The sequence below is a fragment of the Penicillium subrubescens genome (genome assembly GCF_028828155.1).
Source record: "Penicillium subrubescens strain IBT 31985 chromosome Unknown utg000001l_segment0_segment0, whole genome shotgun sequence".
Classification (NCBI taxonomy): Eukaryota; Fungi; Ascomycota; class Eurotiomycetes; order Eurotiales; family Aspergillaceae; genus Penicillium; species Penicillium subrubescens.
In genome coordinates this window covers 1,418,280-1,430,464 of record NW_026643151.1, presented here as the reverse complement: position 1 = coordinate 1,430,464, position 12,185 = coordinate 1,418,280, and the positions used below count along the sequence as shown (strand labels likewise).

The window sequence follows — 12,185 nt, the reverse complement described above, 5'->3', positions numbered from 1 at the left end:
ATGACTGCAGTTTTGGTGTTTTCTGTCACTGTTAGCTACTCTTTTGTGATCTTGATATCTAGTATCAACTAAGTGCAAACCAGAAACAACCCCCGAATGCATCTCATATGGAAATTCGTAAGCAAAACGCGCAAGATCATGAACCTTTGCAGAGCAGATGACTGTATGCTTACTGGAGCGACGTGGTCCTGGCAATTTATAGCAAATTATGTAATATTTCAAAAGAATAGCGTAAATTTCATAATGCTGTCTTTAGAACAGTGTTTCTATTTCATGTCTTTACCTCATTGCCCATCAGCTTAGTGTATCATCCTTTGTTCAATTTCCGTGGGCTATTACCCATAGACTGTGCTGTGACTTTGAGAACGCTAAGCAAAATACAAAAGTACTAGTTTGACAACCAGGTATGCGGGAAATATGAAGTTAATCAAAAGATAGCCAGACACCAGGAGGAATATCGGAGATTATTTTGTGGACTTCAATCGAGGTGCTTTTTGCGACTTACCTAATGGAAAAACTAAACGGGCGCCCACCGCAGCTAGGTGGAAAGCACGGTTTCTGGGATATCGTGAGTGGCACGGTTTTCACTATCCTATTCCAGGTACACTAGGCCTGAAATAAAGACACATATTGCTCATTGTTTCCTATCCTCTAAAACCCACTTTGATCATCTTGACGAAATGGAAGCCTCCTTAACCCAGCTAGAAGCTGTCCTGCCATTAACCTAGCTTGGGGCGGTTCTGCTTCGATACATGAACGAGAATAGCTAAGCTATACATGGCAGGACTTTTTGTTATGATATACCCTGGCATGAGGTTATTCCCAAGTGTTGGTGCCTCAGGCTTCCCGGGCCTGATAAGCCGGCAGGCATTCTGTGGAAGCTCGCTGGGGCTTCGGTATTAGTACGTGTACGAACTCCTGCAGGGAACACCCTTAACAGAGGTTACACAAGCCTCGTGTTTCACCCCGCTCCCATTTCCCTACTAAGGATACATCTCCTTCTTGTTTGAGCGATGAGACTGTATATAAAATGACCCATGTTGAAGAGGTTTTACGATCCTCAAGAAACAGTCTTTGACTATCTTACACTATTGACTTGGCCCCATTTCTCCTACCTGATTGACAGGCCTCTATCCTGACTTATAGATATATCCTTACAACCTCTCCCGTGACAATTAAAGACGCTTCTTCGGCAAGAAGAGGTTCACCGTCGCCGCAGGTTAGTCAATGTGTATTAGATTATCATTTCTTACTATTCTTTCTCGACTTGTTTTGTGGGCAGCACAGCCATTTTGTTGACGTGTATCTATCTTAGTTCTGCGGGCTCTTCCAAAAGTGCGCGCGAAGGAAGTGTTCCAAGGACGGGTTATATTGTATATCGATCCATACTGAGGTAAAATGCATTCTAAATCATAGGAGGAAAGAGCCTATACTTTAATGTAGATATGCATGGGTACTGGAGTGATACGTATTCACGCACTGTACAGTAGTCTTCTGGAGAGGTAAACTTCTGCTGAGGTTACTTAAGAAGGGAGTCCCTTCAAGGGACGAGCAACTGCCGTGGTCCGAGGTGGATCTGAACGGACATAAGTTTAAGGAGCCCTATGCTAATTGATTTGCTGTCCATTTCCTGCCTTGCTGTTTTTGTTTCCTTGGTTTTGTTTATTTTTCCTACTGTTGCTGCTCTCGTACAGTTGCACCTCATGGAGAGTTTCTGTGAAAGCCACTAAGCCCATAATGCCGTTCGACCCTCTCGTTCGCGTGGCTGCTCAGCAGGAGCAGTACGTGCTGCATTCATCCTCTGAGAACGCAAAGAGGGGGGTTTCTCGAACTTTGCGAAGCTGACTAACAATACATTGAACCATCCTTGTTGTTATATTTAATCGAACACTGGCTGTATTAAGGGAACGCGTGACGTCAGAACAACAAGCAAAGAAAATTAGCTAGCGATAATGTGTATGCGTAGTCAATTTTGCACCTAGATCGAGCGCACATCAAATTTGATAATTGAATAAGTGATCCGCTTTCGCACCTTGATATATTTTGATAAGATGTACGAAAGAAACGTAGTTGTAAGTGAACAAGTAGTCTGTGACCAGAAGAAACATGTTGTCATTTCTCATAGAGCCTTGGTAGTGAATAACCTCTCTAGCGAGATTTTTTGCGCATTTGTTCGATAATCATTAATTCCTCCTCTTGCATCAGGAGGATTTACATCGCCTCTAGAATCACGCTGTTTGTTCTATGGAGCTACTAGCCCTGTTAACGATTCTACACGGTCTGGGGACACATGAGCTGGCCCTGGGAGTTATCGTGCTACTGTAATCGGTTTTCTACGTCCAAGGATTGAGTGGAATACTTCTGGGATTGATCTAATTCAGATACCCTAGGTTTACCCCTTAGCTGAAGTTCTTTAGAGTCCGTCAAAAGCTTTCCAGTCCTGGGATGGGCAAGTTTACTCCTAGGAGGGTTTGAAAGCCCCCAGGAGTGTAGAGTCTGTCTCTGGGAAAATGAACAACCTCTCCTAGGAGCTGTATTGCTCCTAGGACTCTAGGTAAAGTTCCTAGAGGTAGCCACGGGCCATCCCAGGATCGACGAAAGTGTTCAGAATTCCTTCAAATATGGATGCAGAAACTTTAGGGCAGTTTCATGGACGGATCAACTCCCGTCACAAGATGGGTTTGCAGCCAGAAGTCATGGACCTAATGTTGCATTGGCCAACGGACCAGATGGAAGGGTAGACCGAAGTGTACGGATAATAACCAGTGAGAAGAGTGAGAACGCTCGCAGCCCGATTCAATCGATCCACAAACGATCATTTGTTGTTAGGATTTGTGTTTGAATAGTGGGCTTCCTAATCCAGCATGACAGGTCACATCTCCTATGATGGATTTTAAACTCCCTTCTGATGCTTCAATATTTTGCGCGATTATACTACCTCCACTGGGTTTGAGGGGTATGTTTATTTATGTTCCTTCAAACAGAGTAGAATATATTTAGAGATATCAAGTAGTCTACACGGCGTAATATTGCTGCCCAGTACCCTTCCCTTCTAGGGCAGATTTCGCTAGACTATCTGCCATCCCGTTCCGTTCTCGGGGCACCATCCAAAATTTGACAGAGATATCCTGTTCAAGTTGTTCAATCAGCCGCTCAATCCGTTGGAAATGGGTAGAATTCGCGACTGGAGAGCCCTTGGCATTCTTCCAGCCATTTTTCTTCCACTTCGGAAGCCACTCAGTCAGGCCCCGCACCACGTACTCGGAATCAGACTTGATCACAATTGCACGAAGGTGATCATCTGCCATCTCCCATTCTGCTTGGATAATGATTGCATCAGATAGAGCTCTCGAGCAAGCCTCCAGTTCGGCTATCTGGTTTGTGTGACGGTCAAAGCTGTCTAAAGTATAGGAGATATTGAGGTCGCTGTCATAGCCATGGAATACCCCAATCGCCGAACGCGCCTCGTCGTTGCCATTGTTCGAACATGCCCCATCAATCGCAATGACAAGGCAGTCATTGTGGGCCACGTGTGCGTTACAATGGGGGCACTTTCGCTTTGATCCGGGGCATGCAAGATAGATGCGGTCTCCCGTCGGAACCTCAATGTCGTCTTGGCTGAAATGTTGAGGGTATACATTTTCAGGGTGAAATTGGCGGCCGGGAGTCAAGTCGATACCTGGAGGCAGTGGTGGGGATGAGACAGATGAACGGCCGTCTTGGTGGAAGAGAGAGCCTGGGCCATGAGTAGAGGAACTATGCATCTCTTCCACATGGTTAGAAACCTGATCGTCCTTTGCTGAGTTAGGATTGAACCAAGCGAAGAGAAACCAACAACAAGGAAGGGCTAAGAGCGAGGTGGATGTACGGTTTCAGGCTTGCCTCGAAATCCATCCATGTGCCCACCCTTACCTTGCTAGAACTGGAGGTCTTTCTTCTCCTATATTGTCTTTGCATCCTGTTTGGTCTGTGGAGTAGGCACTTCGATTGTATGGGAGTTGCGGCAAAGGCAGGGATGGGGGATGGGTAGGCTGCCTCCCAATTATTATTATTAGGATTTCGTTAACGGCACGACAATAGCGTTTATTGCACGACATACTAGTCCTAATTAGGAAACCCTTGCCCCACCACCAAAAAGTAACATTCGACACCTACATAAAGACTTCTAAGCCCTTATGTATGCATATTCCTATATGTAAGCGCTTCTCGCGGTTGCCCTCGTTGTCAACCGCTACCTACACACGTGACTTATATAGCCCTCAACAATTAGATAATCTTTATGATCAAAACAAACAGTATACTAACCCCCTACCGCGAGAAGCGCTTACATATAGGAATATGCATACATAAGGGCTTAGAAGTCTTTATGTAGGTGTCGAATGTTACTTTTTGGTGGTGGGGCAAGGGTTTCCTAATTAGGACTAGTATGTCGTGCAATAAACGCTATTGTCGTGCCGTTAACGAAATCCTATTATTATCGGGGGAGGTGAGCGGACAATGTCATGTGATTTTCCGCGTAATTGCCAGTTGGTGGATTCCCTCTGCCTGGATAGGAGAGGCTGGCACCCTCTCCTATCTATGTCAGATCGGGTACTCCACCCCAGAAGCCCAGGCCAGGCCATTGCCTGGCTTCGTCTATTCCTTTCTCAGCACGTAACCGGCCCCTTACAAATATTACATATTTTGCAAGGGTCCGTAAAATATCCGTTTGGTCCTGCGTCTGAACTGGATAAAAATATGTAATATTTGTAAGGGGCCGGTTATTGTTTAAACTTGCTGCCTTTCCGCGTGTGTTTAGCTAGTTGTAACTCCGTAGTGAATCCTCGCTTCTGGCATGTCCGGTTAGGAGGTAGTGGTCACGCACCACGTGACCTGTCGGCGACGTTAAATAATAATCAAATCAAATCAAATGTTCTTTAATCACCGCCCTCCATCAAGAATATTTTCTGTCTAGATACGAGTACACATTTGGCATATAAGAAAACATGAAGTCCTATTCTTTTTCGTAACCAGGCAGCATTTTGAAAAACTTTTCGTGTGACGTTCTGTTCCTCGCCTTACCTTACCACTCCAATGTGGAGAAAAGGATACCAGAGAACGACCAATAAGAGACTTACCAGCTGCTTACGTTGCTGTACCCAAACCAGCGCCCAGATAGGCTCGGTAATAAGAATTTAGATCTCTTCTGTGGTGGGACGGAGACTGGTCCGTAATGCGGGGGAATTTCATGAAACTACAGTGGCTGTTCACTAGCCTTCCAGGAAGTGAACAAATTGCTTCCGCTCGTGGAACAAACCCTTCGAGATGCAAAGAAATTCAAGTCCTCCGACGAGGCCAAGGTGCTAGGGACCGTCCTCTATAGTTGCGATGAGAAGGCCGACAAGCTGCTAGAGATCTTCAAGAAAATCGCGAAGAACTCGAAGGACCAATACGACTCTTCCGTGTACCGGGCAATCGTTATTAAGCAAGGGAAGAATCGCATCGAGACGTTGATGGACGGCATTTTGGAGGACCTGGAAGCTCTTGTTTCGCACCACATATTTCCGGCGGAGACACAAATGCAGACCAAGCCGCTGGCAGATGCTCGAGAGGAGCTGGCGAAAGCGTCCCTATCACTGGCCGACTCCGATCTGGCCGAGCAGCCCAACTCTGCCAACCAGACTAGCGATAATAATCGCCAGTATAACCTGTTCGGTAAGGGCACACAGAAAATCGTGGACGGTCAATATTTCGAGACGCAAGGAAATCAGAATTTCAGTATGATCCCACCTAAGGGGTCTATAGAGAGGAAGTTGGCATAGGCGCCGTCCTCAGCCTAGGCGAAGATTGCCGTTGAGTAATATTTACACAGTCCCAGACCGAGGAAATTGATGTGCGGTTCCCATTATCTCTTCGTATGAGTGTCATAAAGCTAATCACATAATTCCCTTGACCCAAACTAGTTTTTATATAGTTCTTAACTGTGCCATTGTCTTCACCAGGTTGCCGTCTTTCGGCCGCCCAACTACGTTCCCAACGGAAGCGGTGTGGTGGTCACCAAGTCCACTCTTTGATTGTTCCTCGGACCCACCTGCCAAGGTCCGCTTGTTTACTTTGGGAATTTTACCGGATTATCCCTGTCGATCATGATATCAATATTCTACAATTGGTGACCAGGGATCTAGCTGGTTGTATTCATTTGTATTGATAATACTCCCGACACCTTTATGCTCCTTCTCGAAATTCACCGTTCCTTGGTATGCTGAATGCCTTTTTCGGTGACATTAGCTGATAATATCCTTTTGTGGTGTGTTGACGTGGCTAGTGCAAGGCCGGAATTCAGGTCTGACCGTACAGGAGATTTGATGCAGCATGACAATATGTACAGTAGGATCGACCCAGACGGTCTGATTCAGCCCGTTCACTCATCATCTTCGCTGTGATTCAGATAACCCGCTAACGTCATCTTATCACACCCCAACCAGCGCTTCAGTGCCAGAAGTTGCGTTGCATGATTACGGAAGCTCGGAGCGTTGATTGTTGGAACCTCTCCTCTATACATATCATCATCAACGACAAGTTTGATCTCTTCGAGTGATTCGCGATGCGGTAACAATGCCTCCACGAACTCAGCCACTGTTGCGTGGTTACTTTCGGCGTTCTTGAGCTCATGGTGCCAGTAAGAATCTACATGGCAAATACTGAGATAGCGTAATGCACGCGGAGCAAGTAAGGCCTTCCTTAAAGCCGGAAAGCTCACAAAGCTGCGCTCGATACGCAAGGATTTAAGCTCCGTCTGACGTTCAAATTGTGAGTCAATCTCGCCATCTTCTTCCTCGAACATAAAACCACGTATTGTGAGATCATGGAGTTGCGGGATGATGAAGATGTACGAGTAGTGAAGAAACGCTGCTTGTCCATTGCGTTCAGAACGGTCAAGGGTCACTAATAGATAGATTTTTAGTTTTTCTCCAATATTTATTTATAGATATCAGTGACTTACATGATCGAAGACTCCTAGCAAGTCTCGATTCCCCAGGCTGTTTTAGGCTCGCTCTTTCAAAATATTCCCATAGCCAACCTTCGAGGGTATCCCAATTCTCCTCTTCAGTGTCCCACATCCAGTAGCCACCAGCTAGCTTGAGGCTCTGCAGATTCTCTAGTTTTTCGAGACATGGTACAATTCGACAAGGAGAAATTTCGAGTTCGTCATTTTCGATCACGACTGAGACATGACGGACTAAATCGGCATATTTAGTTTTGACTGTCCGGACAAATTCGTTGCTTTTGCCGAGTTGGATGTTTGCATATTTGTAAAGATGCGGTGTTGTCAAGAGATTAAGCGTATGGCATGTTTGTGCCAATGCCGTATAGCTGGGGCTATCGACGTACTCTATCAGAGTAACCAAAAGTTCGTTAGGGAGCCTCAATAGCATGGACCTTTCCATCGTGAAATGTAGTTAGCTTTCTTGTGCAGATTAATGATTTGACAAGGGATGTAGTCGATGAAAGTGCATTGATAGGTTCCTAGCTAAAGCAATGAGTCACAACACTAACAACACGTGGCTCAATTTCTCATACAGTCTAGCGGGCCTTGGCAGGTGGGCCCGAGAAACAGTCGAAGAGTGTAGTTGGTGATACATACCGGTTTCGAGACGAACTGTACTACGAGCAAGCAAATTGTGCCTGGGAGCTTCACTCTGGCCCGAGGATCCAGCCAAGCCAGGTGGGGCTGGAGGAACCCTATGCGGCTATATCATTTTTCGGAAAAATGCACCGGCTGGGAGCCGGGATAAGCTGTCATAAGCCTACTGGCTTCACCATTCGTCAGGACTTGCAACAGTCGTCCTAAGCTATTGGTCTCTCTGTCCAACAAATAGATGGCCGGCAGAAGCTCTCACCTGGAGACGACCATGGTGTTTGACCCTTCGACCCTCTCTGTTAGCACTTTCTCACCCTACAGGTCTCTCTAGTAGAACATAGACCGGCCCTGGGAGCTATCTTGCGCCTGAAATCCTTGGTAAAGTTCCCAGAGGCAACCATATGTCATCCCAGTATCGACGGAAGTATCTCTGAAATCGGTTTGTCTTCGTTTTCCAAACTCATAGAAAAGAAAAGGGATGTAGTCGTAAACTGAAGCAGTGATTTGTAAGATTAGAAGAAAAGTGTTAATCTATTCTTCATGGTAACACAACCCTTCCGTTTATTTCAGGAGCCGCAATGGTGGGGAGACACCAAAAGAGCCAGGCCAGAGTTATAACTTTTGGGTCTGGCTGCCTATTTCTGGGAAGGTGCAATCTACCATCCACTTCAGGAACGTATATTCCAGCTATAGGAAGCTAGCGGCTCCAGGAACATACAAGTCGGTCCTGGGAGCTCTTTTACTCCTAGAACCTCGGGTACCGTTCCCAGAAGCAGCCACAGGTTCTCCGGGGATCCAGGCGAGTATTCCTAGGATCGATATTTCCTCAATGGGGCTGGAGGTGACACTAGGAACCATGCCTCTTATGGCAGGGAGCCTGAACCTATATCATTTTTCGGAAAAATATAGGCGGGGAGCCGGGATGAGCTGGCCCTTGGAGCTGTCATTCCGATCTGATCAGTTTTCTGCGTCCGGGGATTGAATGGAATACTTCTGGGATTGATCTAATGCAGACATCCTTAGGTTTGCCACTGAACTGAAGCTTTATTAGAGTCCCTCAAAAGCCAGGATCAGGGTTAGCTTCCTGGGAGTGTAACCACCTCTTCGGGGAGCTATATTGCTCCTGGAACTATAGGTAAAGTTCCCAGAAGCCGCTACTGGCCATCCCAGGATCAACGGAAGGGTTGATGGGATCGGAATTCTTTCAAGCATGGATGAAGAAACTTTACGGCAGTTTCGTGTACGGATCCACTCCTTTCTTTCACAGCCCTATCGAATTCAGGAACTTGTTGGGTAATTTCGTAACCCTACTGCTCCTGGAAACTCAAGCCATTCTTAGAGGTCAACAGAGGATCTCCGGATGACTGAAGTACTTCTGGGATCGCTGGAGTGGCTCTGGGATTGATATTGATTGATGAGGGTTTCCAATAAACATCCGCGGGTTCACGGTTTCTGTCTCCTTTTCCTGCGGTCCCTTGAGCCCCATTTTAACACGAATAACTGCTACGAGGTACAGATAGTTAGGATATGCTGTCTATGTCAACATGTGTGTGTGTGCGTATCCCGCAATAAGCGAGCGCATGCATGCATGCGCGCGCTAAATGCAATCGGATGCATAAATCTGCATCCCTATACACCGCTTCATGATATACGATGCTGATTATCAACTAATGCATCAAATGGAAAAAGCAACGAGTTTCCTAACACTCTCGTATGCCCCCATATTATTTCGGATTTTCATCAGTCTTTTCCTGTGACATTCTGCTATGTACCCAAAGTTATAAATACTGCCTGTTTCCCTAGTTAAATTGAATAAGTTTGACACCATTTTCACTCACGAATAGAGCTCAAGGCAATTCTGATTAAACTGTGTTGACCCTCCACTGTTCAACCTGTTCGCTGCCGACCCACCTCTATTGCACTTTCGTCTCTCTTCCATAATCGTGGTATTCGATCGACCTGTGTGCGCCTACAAGCACACCACATCAGGGTTTATGCACACAGCGTAAATCCGACAGTCTATTCAGAGCGATGCTAATTTGAGTCTCACTTTCATGTCCAACCTATCTCTAAAACACGTTAGAATATCAACGTACGTTGGGGAAGGCCCAGAGCAATGACGTCACCCAGCCTTAAATTGGCTAGTTTGTATACTTCGCAATAGCTAATTAGCGAAGATATATCTTTAATTGTGACGTTTGATATATACTCTAATAGGCGTGATATAATATTATAGCTAATATAGCCTAATCTTCGGTGTTACTAATTAATTATGCTATCTAGTGTAAGAATATACTCTATAAGTCAGGATAGAGGCATGTCAATCAGGTAGGAGAAATGGGGCCAAGTCAATAGTGTGAGATAGTCAAAGACTGTTTCTTGAGGATCGTAAAACCTCTCCAACATGGGTCAATATATACAGTCTCATCGCTCAAACAGGAAGGAGATATATCCTTGGTAGAAGGATAGGAGCGGGGTCTTGTGTAACCTCTGTCAAGGGTTCTCTGCAGGAGCTCGTACACGTACTGATGACGAAGCCCCAGCGAACCTCCACAGAAAGCCTGCCGGCTTATCAGGTCCGGGAAGCCTGAGGCACCAACACTTGGGAATAACCTCATGCCAGGGTATATCATAACACAGCTACTGAGTAGATAACATTTCCTTGTACCTAAAGTTAATCGATTACGCTCCACTATTAACTCTGTTTTTAATTCATATAACATATCTTCAAGTCATGACTACAGAGTTGGCCGGATGGTGTAGTTGCTCGTCAAGAGGCTATAAACCAGTGCTAAGATATACCACACTAGTAAGGCTGGAATGGATTCATATAGCAGTATATTTGCTGCATGAATATAGCATCGGCCGGATGGTGTAGTTGGTTATCACGTGTCGTTAACACCGACAAGGTCCTGGGATCGAGCCCCAGTCTGGTCAACCTTTTTATTGTTTTTGCCTTCTGGCCCGCCCCTCTGATTGTCAGCTGGCCTGGGATTTGATTATTTTTGTGGTATTTGTAATGGGCGGTAGTATATTGATACATGTTGTGTTCGCTTGTCTCCGCTTAGACTAGGGATGAGAAATCCGTCTTTATTGCAGAACCGGCTTGTTTTTGGACACGCATATCGGTACGATATATTTCCGGTCGCTCAGGTTCGGTAAGATGGACCTATATGCATCCCGTCACACACAGGCACGCTGAATGAACGGCTCAATATAACATATTCTATTCGAGATTGGAAATGCTCTGCCACTTGAGCCTACCTAAGCGGTGGGTGAGTGGACAGTCTTATGTGTGGTGGCTTTTATTCTATCCGAAACAATATGGCGCCCCCCTCAACCGGCTTGATAGAGAACATTCTTGATTGATCATGAATCTATATGAAAGCAGCTCGGTCACAACAAAGAAAGAGGTGACCTTCGACAGAAGATAGTATAGTATAGGAAGCTAGTCACAATCTGCTGTAGGGCGCATCGGAGATGGGTTTTCTCATCTTCGACTGACACCTTACGTTACCCTCTTCTATCCCACAGGGCATTACAAGCTATAGGAAGCACAGAATGCAATTTGACCCCTACTTAATGTTCTATAACCGTTCTAGCCCGACGATGGCGCAATGGGCCACTTCACTAGCTTTAGATATCCTGGTTGGCGATACTGTCGATGGTGAGCCTCCTTTCGAGAATGGTGCGCATTCTTTCCGCTCGAATGACTGCTGTACTTTCTTAGGGTAACGGTCATTGGACAATGCGCTTTGCGTTGCTGTGCCCGGCTGTCTAGTTAAAGCTATTGGTGGTCAGGTTGAGAAGAGGAGTAAAATATAGAATCACCACTAAGATAGAATTTCACTTTTTTATATTTACAATGCTAAAATACATTGTGGTCTATGACGAATACTGTCTCAGTTATCAAGTAAACTTTTTTAAGCATAATTAAACAGAGCACAGACAACAGGAAATATATAAACTGGGTTAGCATGTCAATCTCAAATGTTTCATTGTCTTCTTGGTCAATGATTCTATGGCGTATTAAATCTCGATTAAGTTTGATGGTTGACCGGCCTTCACCCCATGCCGAAACTGCAAACCAAAATTCACTTAGTTTTGGCGACACTGTACCAGACAGGTTGAACAAGAAAAATGGAACAAAAACGAAAACATACAACAGCCAGGATTCGCATGTGGTCACCCACCATACTACTAACTGGCCGGCGTGTGGCTTAAGTACGGCTGAGCGGACGGGAAGCCCTGTTCTCCACACCCTATGGTCGTATGTACTAGGAACATTCTTATTATTACTTGTGTAGAGAATTTGTATAAAGAGAACTGCTGAGAACCGAGCAACTCAAGACGTACTGTTAAGGTTAAGTATAGTCTGGCTATAGCATCACCTTACTCCGAACTTACCTAAAAACAAGATACCACAGAAGCTTACGAAGAAGTTTGGAGCCCAATAATGGAATATCAAAAGACAGTTTGAATTCTGGAGCGAAAATAAAAACCCAGTCAACATATGGTGAGCCACATCCCGATTCTTCTAATGCATCTAATACTGGTAGAAGAC

At 45.4% G+C, this 12,185-nt stretch overlaps 3 protein-coding genes across 3 annotated transcripts; 1 reads left to right on the top strand and 2 right to left on the bottom strand.

Moving 5' to 3' along the window:
- Positions 1-3,014: 3,014 nt before the first annotated feature.
- On the bottom strand, positions 3,015-4,003 carry N7473_000432 (uncharacterized protein; the record flags this gene model as incomplete). The annotated part of the gene is made up of 2 exons (XM_057146372.1): positions 3,913-4,003; positions 3,015-3,794 (listed from the first exon to the last, which is right to left on the bottom strand). Exons 1-2 carry the CDS (start codon positions 3,955-3,957, stop codon positions 3,015-3,017), a joined length of 825 nt encoding a protein of 274 aa, XP_057014258.1. The 5' UTR covers positions 3,958-4,003.
- Positions 4,004-5,073: 1,070 nt separating this feature from the next.
- On the top strand, positions 5,074-5,801 carry N7473_000431 (uncharacterized protein; the record flags this gene model as incomplete). Its single annotated transcript, XM_057146371.1, has 2 exons — positions 5,074-5,163; positions 5,262-5,801. The coding sequence occupies 2 exons, from the start codon at positions 5,074-5,076 to the stop codon at positions 5,799-5,801; spliced, it is 630 nt and encodes a 209-aa protein (XP_057014257.1).
- Positions 5,802-6,400: 599 nt separating this feature from the next.
- On the bottom strand, positions 6,401-7,427 carry N7473_000430 (uncharacterized protein; the record flags this gene model as incomplete). The annotated part of the gene is made up of 2 exons (XM_057146370.1): positions 6,401-6,924; positions 6,983-7,427. 2 exons carry the CDS (start codon positions 7,425-7,427, stop codon positions 6,401-6,403), a joined length of 969 nt encoding a protein of 322 aa, XP_057014256.1.
- Between the last annotated feature and the right edge of the window lie 4,758 nt (positions 7,428-12,185).